This window comes from Schistocerca americana, chromosome 4 (genome assembly GCF_021461395.2).
Source record: "Schistocerca americana isolate TAMUIC-IGC-003095 chromosome 4, iqSchAmer2.1, whole genome shotgun sequence".
NCBI lineage: Eukaryota > Metazoa > Arthropoda > Insecta > Orthoptera > Acrididae > Schistocerca > Schistocerca americana.
Genome location: NC_060122.1, coordinates 302,022,315 through 302,041,171, shown reverse-complemented (window position 1 = coordinate 302,041,171; position 18,857 = coordinate 302,022,315). Strand labels below are relative to the sequence as shown.

Genomic DNA, 18,857 nt, shown 5'->3' with positions numbered 1-18,857 from the left:
TGTGACAGGCATGGCTGCATTCAGCACCATCTAATGTCCAGACTGCTGTCAGGTACATTGCGATACATTCTGCCCATGGTCTGTTTGTGTACAAAGACATACCTGCTGCTGGAAGGAAGGCCTAAAAGCATGCGCCAGTATCTATAACTTCAATGTAGTGTAGCACCATTGGATGATGTTTTTGGACATGGGTTCCTATCCTCATTTTGTTCCTCAGACACCTTCTATGCCTGCTCAAAGTTTGTTGATGTAGTTTTGAAACTCCCTGTATATTGAGGGACATCTCATAAATAATGAACACTAATTTCTTTTACTTACACTTTTTTTAAATTCTTTTTCCCCAGTCTCTCTCTCTACAGTCCTTCAATATAGTTTCTCTTGCTTCTCTATGACTGATTCCAACACCTTGGAAGCACTATTATACCATCCAGGACACCAGTTCTGTTCATCTGTCGAATGGCTTGGGTAACGATGGTAGAAAGTTCTTCCAGAGAAAGATAACAGTATCCATGATATAGGTTTTTTCAACTTCGGTAACAGTTCAGATTCAGGTGGACTGATGTCTGGGCTGTATGGAGGATGGGGTAACACTTCATGCAGTTTTTGGGCAACAAAATAGCTGATATTTGGGCGAGTATTGTTGTGGAGAATGAGTGGTCCAGCCTCAAGCAACTGAGGTCGGGTTTTATGCATTTTTCTGCTCAAGTTTTGCATCGAGTTACGATAAAACACTGCTGTGACACTTGTTCCACATGGGCTCTATCTGTCATGATGATTCCTTGGTGATAATAAGCAAAAATCATCATTTGATTGAGAGCGTCAAAATTTTTTTGGACATGGAGAATCTGAAGCTCTCCATTCATTGGACTGTGATTCCAACTCTAATTCAAAGTCTGTCACCCACATTTCATCAATAGTGACAATTTGACACAAGAATCCTTTACCTTCATGGTCGAATCATTGTTTGAGCAAGGTTGCAATGTCCAGGAGTTTCTGTTCTTCTCTTCAGCAGTCAAACAGTCTGGGACTCATCTTGCAGAAATTTTTCTCTTCTCAAATCATGCATCAGAATATGGAATACTGACATTGGAAGAATTCTCGTGGCTTTAGAGAGTTCCTCAGAAGTCACACTGCAATCTTCTTCAACAGCACCTGCCACAAGTTTCATACTTTGTTCATGTTTTCAGTCTTCCAGGTCTTGGATTATCGTCCATGCTCATACAACAACCACAAAAGTCATTAACCCAATTTGAAACTGTACTATGGTCCACTGTAAATTCATGTCAAACTTCACTTAATGCACTGTGGATTTCTTTCGGGTTTTTGCTATGTAAAGTTTTGATCTTGCTGTATGACATCTGTGGCCTTCAACATCATTGTACCCAAGACCCATGCATGTTACATTTCTACCTCTCACCAATTTTATGTTAGAGGGCACAGTGAAAAAACAAAAACATATATGTCTTCCTCAAGTTTTCAACTACATCTGATGTAATTTTCATTGTTGTTGCATCAAACACTCCACAGTAATACCAACTTGTGCCTTATTTATAAAATATTCCTTGTATGTTGAATCTGTTGTATTGGATGACCATAACATATAATTAGCCAGATTTGTTTGCTTGAGAATAAGAAATGATAGAAGTTCAAAGAGCACCAAAATTTATTAGTATCTGTTTGATGGTTGAAGAATTTACAAACTGCAGGAAACTGCCTGTCCGCAGTACAAAGATGATCTTAAAAGTCTTCAGCCTGATAGTGAAACAGACAATATATGCTTTCAAAGAAGTTTTAATTTTCAACATAATCTCCTCTAATATCAATGCATTTCATCCAGTGGTGTTCCAGAGCCATTATCAGCTCTCTGTAGTGTTCCTCCAGAAGTGCTGCAAAGTAGCGATTTATAGCCGCAATGGCTTCTTAATTGGATGAACAGTGGTGACCAGTGAGGAATTTCTTAAGTTTTGAGAATAGATGGAAGTCCGAGAGAGCCAAATCTGGGGAATAGGGTGTATGTTCCAACACTTCATACTGCAAATCCCTCAATTTCCCCTTTGCCAAGACACCATTGTGGGCAGGTGCATTGTCCTGATCGAAGACAATTTTTTCCTTCTTTAAGCAGGGTCTGTTTTCATGAATGCTTGTGTCCAGTTTTATTATAAGCGGAGAACAGTTACTTGTGCTTTTCTTAACACCTGCCAAGCACTTTTTGGAAAGTTTCATGTGAATGCATTTGTGATCTGCAGAGAGCAAACGTGGGTCTCATCTTGCACAGAGTTTTCTCATGTTAAGTTCTTGTTGCAACATGTGACCGACACATTTCTTTGACACCCATAGAGCATTAGAAACTTCACACACCCTTATACGCAGATCTTGCAAACTCATATCACCTACTTTGTCAGTGATTTCTGGTGTGCTTGCCTTTTTGGACATCCTTCGCATGGGTCATCATGGATGCTTTCATGGCCACATTTGAACTTGGCCATCCATTTCTTCATGGTTGAAATTGAAGGGGAAGAGCCACCATACACATTTACAAACTGCTAATGAATTTTGGTCAGTGTTAAACCTTCTTTTATGAAGAATTTAATCACTGCGCAGTGCTCAATTTTTGCTGTTTTCACCACTAAGCGCACTACAACTGTCTACAGTCATTTACTGCCTGGAATGACTTACAATTTTATGGGGCATCTACTAACATGTGTACCAACATAAGGGGGACGAATCACATGAGTAGTTCTGCGTTCTCTGGGCGAGGCCGAGAATTTTTCAGATAGCCCTTGTAGTGCAATGAGATTTATCAAATGCTGATGTCCAATAGTTTTTCTGATTATATCTGCTTGTCATAGCCCCATTGCATTTGCTGTGGCTGCTGTAACATACTGTCATGCGAATCTGTAATGGAGAAGGTAGCTGCTAGGCAAAGACAATGGTACTCTCATGACCCACTGCTGAGTAGACCTATATTTGGAGTCATTGTACAGTAGAAAGTTTTGGAAAATTGAAAAAGTCAAAAACAGATTGCAGTTGTAATTATTTTATTTGGTCAGCATGAGAGCATTACAGTGGTGTTTCATAAATAGTCAGTGTGAGCATCTACGAGAGAGGCATTACTCATAAAATGGTAGCTCATTTTTAAATTTAGAGAGCTCATGTGGAGATAAAAGTTTGGAACTAAAATTTTTGGTTCACCTGTCATACACCAGGTGTTCTGGCAAACAGTGACTGGTACTGTATTTTGTAGGCGACCTAGATGCCGGCCGGAGTGGCCGAGCGGTTCTAGTCGCTACAGTCTGGAAACCGCACGACCGCTACGGTCGCAGGTTCGAATCTTGTCTCGGGCATGGATGTGTGTCATGTCCTTAGGTTGGTTAGGTTTAAGTAGTTCTACGTTCTAGGGGACTGATGACCTCAGAAATTAAGTCCCATAGTGCTCAGAGCCATTTGAACCATTTGTAAAGCAGTAATATTATGAATTCTTTTTCCTGACATCTTCAAAACATAATATCATCGCAAAATTAATAGTCATTCTCTGTTGACTAGTGTGTTGTCTGTTTTGCAGTATAACATACAAAACCTGAACTTACCGCAAAATTAAAAGGAACTGCATGTAGGATTTAACTGTAGACTACTTATTTTGTTACAAGTTGAGTTGATGAATTGATTAGCCTACTTTTCATCAGACATTTATTTTTATACTTGTCGTTACAGGTAGACCTTTTCTCCCATCCAGTGTGTGTAAATTTCATGCTTATCTGTTAACAGACATTATTTGCAAGTTTACTTTCAAAGAATTGACCCTAATATACAACAAAATTATTTTACATTTCATTGTCTGTTGGATTATTCTAATAGCATGAAAGTATGTGTATCTACATGTATTCATTTTTTAAAAGCAACTACTACTTACTTCATTAGTACCTTAATTATGTGGGGAACAAAATAATTTTTGTTGACCTTAGCTGCCAATCCCTATGTTCCAGGAATCTCTCAGGAAATGATATAACGGAAATACCATCTGGAATTTTTTCAACTCTTCAAAATTTGCAGAAACTGTAAGTGAAATAAAATTTATTGTAATTTCTTATAATCTATTAGGGATTACTTGGTTTGCTCTATCAGTTAGACTGTGTTTACATTGAGGTGACCCAAAAAGCATAAAATATAGTCTTATTAATTACTTTTAATGTCAATAGCCAGTACATAACTACTTACAAATAGGTATGTTGTCATTGAATTTGGAAGCTTAGTGTGTTTGTGTAGCAAGAAATTGTTAATCATAGGAGTCTGTGATGATTTTTATGCAGATTTTTTGACTTCTATTATTGGATGCAGAATTGTAGGAGCCCTGAATGCCTACTCTTCGTCGTAAGTCAGACCTACACTGCATCCAGGAAGCAGCTAATAGGGTACCAGAGTACTTTGGCATGCACATTTATAGGAACAGGAAGCTAAGTGAAAGCAGAAGTTAATAGCAGTGAAATTTTAAATTCTGACTGGAATACACATTGTAAAGATAGACTGGTCTCCAGTTGTATAAGTGTATTTATAGCCGTAATAATGTGGCAATATCTAGTGAGATTAGTACAGCTTCCAAATATGAAATAATTTTGGTGGAGATAAAGTGTTAAAGGAGGCTCAAACATGGTAATTTGGTGCTTTTATAGATCACCTGTCTTAGGAATCACAATTGTGGGACATTCCAGGGACAGCTTGGAGAAGATTGCACATAAATTACCTGGTAAGGAATTACAGGGACATTTCAGCTTATCTGCTGTAGAGTTGGAGAGTCAGGTGGTTAGCATGCGTGGTATGAATAGGGTCTCATGTGCTATTGTTATGATAGTCTTAGCCAAAAATTATCTTAAGTAGTTAGTCAGTGATGTGGCTCATTATGTCTTCTGTTTATAAATGGGTCAAATTTAGATCTTCTGCTTATAAATAGGTTCAAAGTTTACAAGTACAATTCAGTTTACAACAAACAAAGTATTAAGAATCAGGCTGTTTTTGACTACAGTTCTCAACAGAATGTTAAGAAAGGTGGTAAGAAAATATTTCTGCTTAATAAGTGTGATAAGAAACAAATTTCAGATTACTTGAGCAGCAGTACTCTTTCAGATTAAAATGTTGAAGTATAAATGAACAAATTCAGAGAGTGTTGTACAAAATGGGTATGTGCCGAGCAAAGTTATGGGGGATGAGCAAGACCTATCATGGTTGAGTAGCCACATTAGTGGACTACTCTGAAAGAAAAGAGAAATTCACCACAGATTTAAACATAGTTAAGCCTTGTACACAAAACTCAATGAGGCCAAAATGAATGCAGTGGTAGCCATGCATGAAGAACTCAATGAATTTAAAGTAAAATTCTGTTTGTTGATTGGAAGGAGAATCATAAGAAGTTTTGGTCTGACATTATGTCAGTAAATGGTTCAAAGCCTCTATGTAGGCACTCAGTAACAATAGTGGAGGGTACCTGAGAGAAGGCTGTAGTACAAAAAGTTCATTTTCCGAAACTGTTTCGCAGAGGAAAATTGTACTGTGATCCCTCCTTTCAATTATCCCATAACCTCTGAAATGTTAAATATCGATATAAGTGACCGTGGGATAGATAATCAACTAAAATTACTGAACAGGGGAAAGTCAGCTGAATGTGGTGGGATCCCTTCACTATTCATATAGAGTATATTGAAGAAGTTGCACTCCTTCTAGCAGCAGTATATGACAGTTTGCTGGACTAATAAAACACACATCATTCTCAATTTCCAGAACAGCCATGGAACAGACACACGCAACTAGATGCCTATATTGCTGACGTCAGTCTTTTGTATAATTTTGGAACGTGTTTTATGCTTGTGTATTAAGGAATGTGACCAGGAGCAAGTAAACTGCTGCAGGTCACTTAGTAGGGACTGTTTCTTGCTGGGTTTCTCGGACTTGCAGAAGTTTGTTGCATTCAGGACCAGTAAAAAAATGTCAGTGTTAAAAAGTGAGAAATACATGTGGATCAATGAAAGAACAAAATTGTTAGTTCCAGAAAGTGGAAATGTTCCTGCATTGTGGTACACAAAACATGAGGATTTTAAGAACAGGTTTATAAAGCAGGACTTGTAAAAAAATATTGCAGCAGATTTTCAGTCAACAGGTGCCAAAATACGTGAAGAAATTCACAAATTGTGGACTCACTACTGAAAAGATAGTAATATAGTGCACCTTGAAAACTTAAACATATGTGGCTTTGTAGCCATTTCTTCACCCAAACATTTCTTTTTTGATCTTGTCATTTTTCATCATGATTTTTCTTTGATGATAATAATAATAATGCAAAACAGTGTCAGCTGGTCTGATTTTGAAGTATGATACTGTAAACTTCTGCTTGCGTATCACATGACTCGTGTGGAAACACTTCTACAAGTACTTGCAGCAAGTTCCTGAAATCAATTTGCTCAAGTTACTTGCTGCATAAGTAAAATTTGCCCAAGTTTTTATTCTAATATAAATTCCTGAACAAGTCCTCACCGAAGTTACTTCCTATTTGATGTACGCCTTTATGACTTTTCTGCAGACCAAAAATGTCCGCTGTAGGAATGAATGTGGATTCCACAACCAACCATTATGTGACTTTGTCCCTGAAACCCATAAGACAGTAGGTACCAGCATTCAGGTTGACGCCATGTTTATTGACTCCCTGGACGCATTGGGTACAGTTCCACTCTGTTACATAATGAAAAAATACTAGCATATGGACTATCAGACCAGCTTTGTTACTGGATTGAATTGTTTATTGCAAATAGAACACCACGTGTCATTCTTAATGAACAGAAATTGTCAGACATAAAAGTGTCTTTGGGCATGCCCCCAGGAAGTGTTACGTGACTATTAGTGTTTACGCTATATATAAATGACCTAGTGGATAAAGTCAGAAGCTCAACAAGGCTGTTTATGGATGCTGCTGTTGCATATAGAGAGCTCACAGTACTAGAAAACTGTAGCAAAATATTAAAAGACCCACAGGGCATCAACATTTGGGACGGGGATTGGCAGCTGACCCTCAACACAGACAAATCTAACATATTGCGCAAGTTTGATTAAACAGTTGCTGAACAATGACTGGAAACAGTCGTGTCCGTTAAATACCTGGAAGTATGTATATGGAGGAATTTGCTATGAAATGAGCATGTAAAACTAAATATAGTTAAGACAGGTGCCAGACAGATTCAATGAATCCTTAAGAAGTATAGTCCACTCATGAAGGACATATATTACAAAACCCTTATCCCTCCACCCTGATATTTGAGTAATGGTCCTCAATTTGGGATCCTTACCAAGTAGGGTTGTAGATGGGAGTGGAGAAGATCCAAAAGAGAGGACACTTGTGTTTCATCACAAGTTCATTTAGTAAGAGCGAAAGTGTCATGGAAATGGTAGATATAGGAATGGTCAGGGAAGTGCCAGCTGATTATACAATACCTCCCATTTGCTTCAATAAACCTTTCAAAGTAATAATGGAACTAGGGAGTATTGGAAGAGTGAACCACGATATTGTTTAGGAGACATAGTATGGTTTACTAACAGGTGGGAAACAGATGAAGGTGCTGGGGCCAGGGTATAAGGGGGAACAGCCTTGACTAGAGAGAATAATCTCTGAAAGGGAGGTGGGTACAGAATTCCAGGCAGAAATATTTGCTATCAGAGTGTGCACAGAGGAGAATCCGCATAGGTGCTACAAGGATTGTGGCATCTACACTCTTTCAGACAGCCAAGCAGCTCTGAAATCTCTCTGTGCCCCTTCAGTGAGATCAGAGATCGTTCCAGAATTGCATGGAACCCTTCTGAAGCTAGGGGAAAGCAACAGGTTAAACCTGCGGTGGGTCCTTGGTCACTCATCAATTAGTGGTAATGAACAAGCTGATAGGCTGGTCAGGACAGGAACAATGACTTCATTTTTTGGACCAACTGTCTTAATAAGCAGCATACATAATGTTGTAAAATCTGAAAACAAAAACATGGTAACCTAATAGTGCTAAAGTCATGTTTTAAAAGGAGCTCTACAATCCTAGGCTTGAACAGGAGTCAGATGAAACTCGTGTGAGGACTAATGACTGGCCGTATGAACTTTTAGATACACTTGCACACAATAGATATAGAGAAAGAAGCCCCTAAGTAGAGAGTATGCAACAAGTGGGGTGAAACTGCACCACATTTAATCGTTCAGTGAAGTGTGAAGGCTAAAAGACACCAAATTTTCAGGTCTTTCATTCCTAAAGAAATTGTATCGAGTAAACAACTAATAAAGAGCTGCCTACTGCTATTTAAGGGTACTGGCTGGCTTTACACGAATGATAGGAAGAGAAATGGTACAATAAACTCTGTTTCAGCACAGGCAATATCTGGCTAAGGCCACTGTTGCTTTATCTCCCTGTACAGATCAAATCAACTGCAAAAGTGCCTTGGAGGTACTCATCCAGCTTCAGTGCCAGACACTACAAGGAAGGTGCTGTGCATCCTGGAGATATTTACTGTGAAGGAAGTGAAGCTGCCTATGAGAATGGTAGAATGGTTCCTTCAAAAAGATTTCTACTCTATCCATGATCACACAGTCTTCCATCGTTGTAGATTCCTTTTTCAAATTTTGGAATTGTTGATTTAATCTTTGATAAGACTTCCTCCAATATCAGAATTTTTGTATATTAAAATTTCCAAGTTGTGGCTTCCACAGTGAAACATTGTGTCAAAATATGGTAGAAAACCCAAAGAGATTCTGGTTGTATGTAAAGTACATCAGTGGCAAAAAACAGTCAATACCGTCACTGCGCGATAGCGATGGTAATGTTATCGATGATGGTGCCACTAAAGCAGAGTTACTAAATACAGTTTTCCGTAATTCCTTCATGAAAGTAGACGAAGTAAATATTCCAGGATTTGAAACCAGAACAGCTGTTAGTATGAGTGACATAAAAGTAGATATCTTAGGTGTTGCAAAACAACTCAAATCACTTAAGAAAGGCAAGTCTTCCGATCCAAATGGTATACCAATCAGGTACCTTTCAGAGTATGCAGACACAATAGCAACTTTCTTAGCAATCGTATACAACCACTCACTTGACGAAAGGTCTGTTCCTAAAGACTGGAAAGTAGCACAGGTCACACTTGCAGTGGAATTTTGGAGCATATACTGTACTCGAACATTATGAATCACCTTGAAGAAAATGACTTATTGATACATAACCAACACAGATTCAGAAAATATCATTCTTGTGCAACACAGCTAGCTCTTTATTCCCATGAAGTAATGAGTTCTGTCGACAAAGGATCTCAGATTGATTCCATATTCCTAGATGTCTAGAAGGCTTTTGATACCTTTCCTCACAAGCGACTATTAATCAAATTGCGTGCATATGGAGTATCATTTCAGTTGTGTGACTGGATTCGTGATTTCCTCTCAGAGAGGTCACAGTTCGTAGTGATAGACGGTAAATCATCGAGTAGAACAGAAGTGTTATCTGGCATTTCGCAAGGTAGTGTCATAGGCCCTCTGCTGTTCCTGATTTGCATAAATGATCTAGGTGATAATCTGAGCAGCCCCCTTAGACTGTTTGCAGGTGACACTGTAATTTACCGTCTAGTAAAATCATCGGATGATCAATTCCAATTACAAAATGATCTAAAGAGCTCTACAAAGCCCTTGTTCAATCCCGACTTTACTATGGGAGTCTGGTTTATGGTTCGCCAGTGCACTCAGCATTGCGTGTACTGGACCCAGTGCACCACTGCGGCATTCGCCTAGTGAGGGGAGCTTTTAGAACGAGTCCGGTGACCAGTGCCCTGGTAGAGGCTGGAGCCAGTCCATTGCAGATCCGACGTGCAGAGCTGTTTGCACACATTCGTAGTTCTCCTGAGCATCCGAATTACTGTCTCCTTTTTCCACCCATGGCAGTTCATCTCCCGCATCGGTGGCCAAGGTCAGGGCTAACGATTGTGGTTGACGTGCAATCCCTTCTGTCTGAACTGGAATTGTTCCCTTTTCCATCTCCCATCCAGGTCCGTCCGCATACGCCTCCATGGTGTAAACCTAAGCCACAGATTCGTCTGGACCCTTTGCATGACCCTAGGGACTCAGTTACTCTCGCCGCTCTCCGCTGTCACTTCCTCTCGATTCTTGACGTGTTCCAGGGCTCTGAAGTAGTTTACACCAATGGCTCGATGGCTGATGGCCATGTTGGCTTCACCTACGTCCCCAGAGACCATTTTTAACAGCATTCCTTGCCCGATGGCTGCAATGTATTCACTGCAGAGCTGGTGGCCATCTCTCATGCACTTCAGTATATCCGTTCATGTCCCGGGCAATTGTTTCTTCTGTGTACTGACTCCTTGAGCAGCCTACAAGCTATTGACCAGTGCTACCCTCATCATCCTTTGGTAGCGAGCATCCAGGAGTCCATCTGTGCCCTGGAACGGTCCAGTCATTCAGTGGTGTTTGTCTGGACCCCAGGTCACGTCGGAATCCCAGGCAACGAACTTGCCAACAGGCTGGCCAAACAGGCTATGCGGAAACCGCTTCTGGAGATGGGCATCTCTGAATCTGACCTGCATTCTGACTTATGCTGCAGGGTTTTTTGGCTTTGGGAGATGGAATGGCATAACAGTATGCACAACAAACTACGTGTCATTAAGGAGACTACAAATGTGTGGAAGTCTTCCATACGGGCCTTTCGCAGGGAATCAGTTGTCCTCTGCCAGCTCCACATTGGCCATGCTTGGGCAACCCACAGTTACCTCCTGCACCCTGAATACCTGCCTCAGTGTTGATGCAGCGCCTGGCTGACAGTGGCCCATCTTCTGGTGCACTGTCCAACTTTGACTGCCCAGCGACAGACTCTTGGGCTACCGGACTCGTTGCCACTAATTTTATCTGGCAATGCCTCATTGGCTAATTCAGTTTTATGTTTTATTCGTAAGGGTGGGTTTTATCATTTGATCTAAGTTTTAGTGCATGTCCTTTGTCCCCCTGTGTCCTCCACCCTAGTGCTTCTATGATGGAGGTTTTCATGTGTTGCAGAGTGGCTGGCATCTCCTTTTTATTCTCATGGTCATACAGCCATTGTCATCTGCTTTGTTGTTTTACTCTCTCCATCCCTTTTCTTGTGTTTCTGTGATTTTCTTGTCCCCCTTTTGTTCATTTACACATTTGTTGCCTTTCATCGTTCTTGTGATTTTTTCCATTCATTCCGTTTTGTGTTGTCAGTCTCATTTGTTTCATTCTTACATTTGTGGCATTGTTTTATTCGGAACCTTGTATTTTGGTCCCTTCTCCCCTCTTTTAATCCAATCAGCCAACCAACTAACTAAACAAAATGACATATGACGAAGTGGACTAGCACAGGCAGACAGGATATTCCCAGCCAAAACAAGTTGACGAGTATTGAAAATTGGCCTCAGTTTGAGAAAGAAATTTTGAGAATGTATGTTTGGAGCACAGTATTAAATGCAATTTATCATGACAGTAGGAAAAACAGAAAAGAATGGAACTGAAGTGTAGTAGATGTGGTGCTGTAGAAAGATATTGGAAATTATGGCGATTGGTAATAAGTGTGGAAGTTCTCTGCAGAATCAGTGAGGAAAGGAGTAAATGGAGATCACTGACATTAGAAAGGGAGAGGGTGATAGGACATGTGTTAAGACATCAGAGAATAACTTCTGTGTATTAGAGGGAGCTGTACAGGATAAAAACTATAGGGAAAGACATACATTGAAATAGGTCCAATAAAACTTAAAGATGTTGTGTGCGGCTGCTGTTCTGAGATGAAGAGATTGGCACAACAGAGGAAGTCAGTGGCGAGTTATATGAACCCAGTCAGAAAACTGATGACCCCTCCTCTCCCCCCCCCCCCCCCCCCTCCCTCCCACTCCACTCCACTCCACCACTCCACTCTGCTCCATACATACACGATACAAAACTAACCAGTGAATGTAATTTACATAAAAATGATTAGTACAGTCCAGTAAGTGTCCCCTGACCCTGGTATCTGTTTTAATCATGTGACTGTCATATTCTGTAGCTGGTTAGTTACAAACTCTCTTTACATCCTCAACATGATCACGAAATTTACACCTATTATTCATTAAGTATTCTGTTGCATTTTCTTTTATTACAGCTCCTGAGGGTTGGGATATGGCCTTTAAAAGCATCTAATTACTATGTTGGGTCAATGTTTGAGGTCTGCCATCGCCTAGATAGTCTCATTTTCAGAATCAGCAATAATCTTACTAGACATTATTGAACTCCTCTATCCTTGGGATTTATATTGCCACGTGCTGTGCTTAATTTGCTGCAGTGTAGCAGTTAAAGTCACTTCCGGTGAAGGGTGGATCACCTTTTTGGTTCGCACTTCCTGCCGTTATATTATCATTCAAGATTTATTATTTCTGAATGGTTCAGTGACTTACTGACTAATGTCGTATAACAGTAACAAAAGTTCTTGGATGGAACAATACGTAAAAAAGGGAAAGGCAACCACTCACCGGTAGGGGACTGATGTATGATGCATAAACACATGTAACAGAAGATAGTGTTCACCAGCTTTTGGGAACTGGTTCTTCTTCTAGTAAAACATACACACACTCACAGGCACAATCACACAGACATCAAGACACACACTACCACATCCACAGCGACACTGATTATTGATTATTAATTATTGAGAGCAGTTGCCTAGCTGATGGGTGCAGGGAGGATGCACGCGAGATGGGGTTAGGGTTCAGTGCACGGCAGAAGTGGGAAAGACAGATGACTCAGCAATAGCACAACATGAAAGGAGTGTCAATGGCTAGATCATATAAGAGAGGGAGGAGTGGAGGAATGGGGCCAAAAGAGGGATGTGGAGACAGAGAGGTAAACAGAGAGGGGAGATAGGCAGAAAGGGGGAGGAGGGAAGAGGGGAAGGAAGAAAAAGAGAGTGCCCACAAGGGTGGTGGAGGAGGGGGGAAGGAAGTTGGTAGTGAAGAGTGTTGGGAGAAGGTAGTATACAATCTGGACAGGGAAGGAGTGGTGTGGAGAGAGAGAGAGAGAGAGAGAGAGAGAGAGAGAGAGAGAAGAAAAAAGGAAAATATAATTTGAGACATTGGGACAAAGATTAGCAGGGGGGCACTGTGAGAACACAGGATATCCTGGAGAGACAATTCCCATCTTTGTAGGTCAGAGAAACTTCTGCTTGAAGGGAGTATCCAACTGCCATGTATAGTGAAACAGCTGTTACTCATATGTGTTGTGGTGCACAGCATGTTCAGCAACTGGTTGTTCAAGTTTGTGGTTGGCCACAGGTTGGCAGTGATTGTTCATGTGAACAGACAGTTGGTTTGGAACTTCCTGTCAGATTAAAACTGTGTGCCAGACCGAGACTCGAACTCGGGATCTTTGCTTTTCTTGGGCAAGTGCTTTACCATCTGAGCTACCCAAGCACGACTCACGCCCTGTCCTCACAGCTTTAATTCCAACAGTACCTCATCTCTTGCGTTGCAGAAGCTCTCCTGCAGACCTTGCAGAACTAGCACTCCTGGAAGAAAGGATATGCGGAGACATGGCTTATCCACAGCTAGGGGGATGTTTCCACTGCTTTGGGTGATGAGGGTGGGTAGGATATCCCTCATGTCAGGACTTGACAAAGATAGTTGAAAGAGTAGTGAAGGATGTGGTTGAGCTTTTCATGGTCGGGGTGATACTGGGTGATCACAGGAGTGCTGGTTAGCACGTTTAGTGATGTCAGAGGAGGAGATGGCATGTTTGATCTGTTAGTGGATGATTTGGATGGGACACTGGTTGCCAATAAAGGCTCTGGTAATGTTATTGGTATATTTTGACAACTCCTGCTTTCCACTGCAGATGCAACATCCGTGGGTTGTGTGGCTTTATGGAAGATACCTTTTGACAGGGAATGGATGACAGCTGTCAGAGTGGAGGTACTGTTGGTGGTTAGTGAACTTGATGTGAACAGATGCATTTATGGAGCCATCTGAGAGGTGGGGCTTGACATCTAGGAAGATGGTTTCTTATGTTCAGAAAGAACAAGTGAAGTGGGTTTGGGACTAGGTGCTGAAGTTGTGCAAGAAAGAGCAAAGATTGTTCTCATCGTGAGTCCAGATCATGAAAACGTCATCAGTGATTCTGAACCAAACAAGGGATTTTAGGTGTTGATGGATAGAAAGATTCCTTCAGATGACCCATAAATCAGTTGGCATAAGATGGTGCCATGTCAGTACCCATAGCATTATCATGGATTTGTTTATAGATTTGGCCTGCAACAGTGAAATAATTGTAGGTCAGAATGTGGTGGCCCGGAGGATTAAGAAAGAAGTGATGAGTTTGGTACCAGGATGATGATGAGAAAGGTAGTGTTCCAGGGCCGCAAGGCCATGGACATGGGATATGTTGGTGTACGAAGATGTCACATCCACAGTAGCCAACAAGGAGTCTGGTGGTAGCAGGGCAGGAACTGTGGAAAAGTGATGAAGGAGTGAGCAGTGTCTTGGATGTAGCGTGGGGAGGGGGGGGGGGGGAGGAGGTCTTGGCCAACAAAGACAGAGGTTCATTATGTGTGAGCACTGTAACCAACCACAGTAGGACAACCAGTGGAGATACCTGTTGGGTTGGGGTTGTTGGATTTCGTGAAGTAGGAAAAATCTAGGAGTGAGGAGGGGGGGTTACTGATGTGAAGAGAGAGATAGATTCAGGTGTCAGGTTTTGGGATGGGCCAGGGGCCTTGATGAGCTGCTTGAGATCATGTTGAATTTCTGGAATAGGATCACGGTGACAGGTGCCAGAAAGCTGGCAGCCACATAGTCACTACTATTCATGACCACAGTGGTGGAGCCTTTGTCAATGTGAAGGCTGAGAGGTCTGGATTGTTTCTCACGTTACGGATAGCATTGTGTTCCATAGTAGCATTGTTGGGGGCCTAGGGAAGGATTTAGGAAAGGCGAGGCCAGGTTAGAGGTGAGGAATTCTTGAAAAATTGCAAAGGGATGATTGGGTGGAAGGGGAGAAGGATCGAAGTTGGAGGGAAGCTGGAACTGTTTTAAACAAGATTCGATATAGGGTTTCGGTTGACTGTTGTTAGTGGGGTGTGTGGTGAAGAAATGTTTCCAGTACTGAGAATGAGTAAAGGAAAGTATGTCCTTTGCAAGTCCACCATGTTTGAACTTAGGTTGTGGGTTAAAGGTGAGGCTTTTATTACTTATTGATGAAGTATTGAAATTTTCTGCAACATTCTATTTATGTATAAGTAGAATGTTCGACAGCAATTTCAGCTCTGTGTGTATTTTGAGCGTGCTCACTGAATTGGTTTTCAGTGTGAAGTGTTAGTTCTCACAGATTTTACTGCAAGTCATTTCTGGTTTCAGTGAGCTTTCTGTTTGTAGCCCAAGATTGTTGTTATTACTGATGTAAGTGAGATTAAATCTGGGAGCCAAACTCCAGTTGACTAATGTTGTATAACATTTTCTGATTCTACCATGGAAGGACAAACATCCCCCCCCCCCCCCCCCATTTTTCATGTGACTGATACTATTCCTCTCTGAATAAGGTGTGTAGTTCATCATTGAAACTATGCAGGAGTTTCTTTAACTTAAATAAACCCCATGTACATGTCACACATACTCTGTTACCCAAGTAGCTGCATACTGTGTGCAGTGCATGCTGGACCTAGTGCAAGATTGGGGTGGGGGGGATCAGTTCTCTAGCCAGTTACAGAGGTCAAGTAATCCACATCGGAGATCCTTTCAGAATTATGTGAATCTCTGATTTAACCCCTCCATTTCACTACAAACCAGTAGACTGCAATCAATTCTGGGCACAGAGGTGCAAATCTAGAGCTGTGCCTTCAGCAGTTCAGCCAGCCATCTAAAGTAGTTGAAGATTGCCTTTGATCACAGATGACAGGTGTTAATTGTTCCAACATTTCTAGAGTTGGCAGCTAGTTGCACAGCCAGATGAGAACATCTGGTAATCATACCTAGTGCACACTGGCCATTCTTCACAACCTGCCAGATATTTTTTGAGAGGTTCGATTATCTGCTTAATATTGGAGCTCCCAGTGACAAGCACACCCACCCTCTTTGCTTACGTAGACTTGGAAGAAGATGAATCCAAGACACCTAAAACAATGAGGCATCTCATCTTGCCTCAGATGCACTCTCAGCAATTGGCACTGTCTCACATCAGTTAAGGCATAAGGGACAACTGTGGAGCCATTACCCACATTTGCTGTCAATACAGAGATTCACAACCAACAGCTGTCCATTGTTCGCCTGCCCATTATTCAAATGTCAAATCAAACACAATGGAATAGCCAGTGACATAGGCTTTACGAGAGATTCCAGAGACACATCAGGCTTTGTGATAGGTTCCAGAGGCAGAATTGGTGCCAAGCCTATGCCAAAGGTATCCAAATGTCACTGGAACCTATGCCAATAGCCTAAAGCCTGTTGATCCTTGGTAATGCAGCTTGTAGCAGTTTCTAGATAGTGACAATGTCCCTTTGCATTTGCACAGCACAGCACAGTCCTTATCCATCCCACACCACACATAACTAAGCAGTAACATAAAAGAATGTACTAATCCAAACAATGGGATACTAACTAGTTACTGCAGGTAGACAGCTATGACAAGAGGTCAATCTATGCAATTTCATTATTATAGATGGTGTGATTCTACACTAGCAAACTAATTAACTACAAAGAATGAAAAAAGAATATAAAGAGAAGTGTTAGTATCTCAAAAATATTAAACTTAAAGGGGGGAGGGGGGTTGGTGCAAACTGCTGGAGGGAGAGAGAGAGAGAGAGAGAGAGAGAGAGAGAGAGAGAGAGAGAGAGAGAGGGAGAGGGAGAGAGAGAGAGAGTGCGAGTGCTTTTGTCACTGTGTGGTAAGTAGAATAATTCAATGTTCCATTTGACTGAGATGAATCAGACCTTTATTAGCTATTGACATGAATCAGAGTGCAGGGTATACAGTACATGCCGTATTAGTTTCTCCAAAGATTTTTGCTTTGTGTATATTAAATTTTGCATTTCTGTCATTAGCTCCACATCTTTGGCCTTGAATAGCTTCTGTATTTGTGCAGTTGTGCTTGTACTGTTGCTGAACAATTTGATAGTATCTTCAGGATTGTTTCATATTGACCTAAGAGGATTTATAACATTTTCCAAATGTGGAACAGGTTTCTAATTAATCTTAGATATCTTAATACTCTTTACAGAATGTATTTCAGTCAGTACCTCTGACATCATCAAGCCTTCAATATTTATATCACAAATTATGATGATTATCATCAGTGATGTCCTATAAATACCTACTCAAAGTGAAAGTGCAAAAAAAAAGGGCGGGGGCAATAAGTGTCTCATTTCATGTTGCATTTATTGAAATGCCACCTAATCAAAAAGCACACATACACGATGTGATTAAAAGTATCCGGACGCCCCCAAAAACATATGTTTTTCATATTAGGTGCCTTGTGTTATCAGCTACTGCCAGGTACTCCATATCAGCGACGTCAGTAGTCATTAGACATCGTGAGAGAGCAGAATGCAGAATGGGGTGCTCCACGAAACTCATGGACTTTGAATGCGGTCAGGTGATTGGGTTCACTTGTGTCATACATCTGTACGCGAGATTTTCACACTCCTAAATATCCCTAGGTCCATTGTTTCCGATGTGATAGTGAAGTGGAAATGTGAAGGGACACACACAGCACAAAAGCGTACAGGCTGACCTCGTCTGTTGGCTGCTAGAGACCGCCGACAGTCGAAAAGGGTCGTAATGCATAATAGGCAGACATATATCCAGACCATCACACAGGGATTCCAAATTGCATCAGGATCCACTGCAAGTACTATGACAGTTAGGCATGAGGTGAGAAAACTTGGATTCATGGTTGAGCAGCTGCTCATTAGCCACACATCATGCCGGTAAATGCCAGACGACACCTTGCTTGGTGTAAGGAGCATAAACATTGGATGATTGAACAGTGGAAAATCATTGCGTGGAGTTACGAATCATGATGCACAGTGTGGCGATCCGATGGCATGGTGTGGGTATGGCGAATACCCGGTGAATACCATCTGCCAGCGTGTGTAGTGCCAAGAGTAAAATTCGGAGGCAGTGGTGTTATGGTGTGGTCATGTTTTTCATGGAGGGGGCTTGCACCCCTTGTTGTTTTGCATGGCACTATCACAGCACAGGCCTACATTGATGTTTTAAGCACCTTCTTGCTTCCCACTGTTGAAGAGGAATTCAGGGATGGCGATTGCATCTTTGAACACGATCGAGCACCTGTTCATAATGCATGGCCTGTGGTGGAGTGGTTACATAACAATAACGGCCCTGTAATCGACTGGCCTGCAGAGACTCCTGACCTGAATCCTATAGAATTGCTTTGGGATATTTTGGAACACTGACTTCGTACCAAGCCTCACTGACCAACATCAATACCTCTCCTCAGTGTAGCACTCCGTGAAGAAAGGGCTGCCATTCACCAAGAAACCTTCTAGCACCTGATCGAACGTATGCCTGCAAGAGTGGAAGCTGTCATCAAGCCTAAGGGTGGGCCAGCACCATATTAAATTCCAGCATTACCGATGGAGGGCGCCATGAACTTGGAACTTCATTTTTGCAACATAGTGTCTGTCTGCAAACAACACTTTAGTCAGTATGTACTCAAGAGCAACTGAATTATAATACCCTAACTAGTAGGGAGCAAATTGTCTTTTGTATTGATGCCACTGTTTACACATTGTAGCCTGGTCTCCACATTACACCGAGAGTATTAGGGAGCTTTTCTCATATACGACTTTCACTAACTGTGC

The 18,857-nt window shown here is 41.5% G+C and overlaps 1 protein-coding gene across 2 annotated transcripts in view; it reads left to right on the top strand.

The window, feature by feature from the left end:
- LOC124612700 (adhesion G protein-coupled receptor A3) overlaps positions 1 to 18,857 on the top strand; it is a 193,851-nt gene that overhangs the window by 5,680 nt on the left and 169,314 nt on the right. For both annotated transcript variants that reach the window (XM_047141048.1, XM_047141047.1), the window contains exon 2: positions 3,984 to 4,055. In XM_047141048.1, coding sequence (XP_046997004.1) covers positions 3,984 to 4,055 — 72 coding nt within the window. The remainder of the gene's footprint in view (positions 1 to 3,983; positions 4,056 to 18,857) is intronic.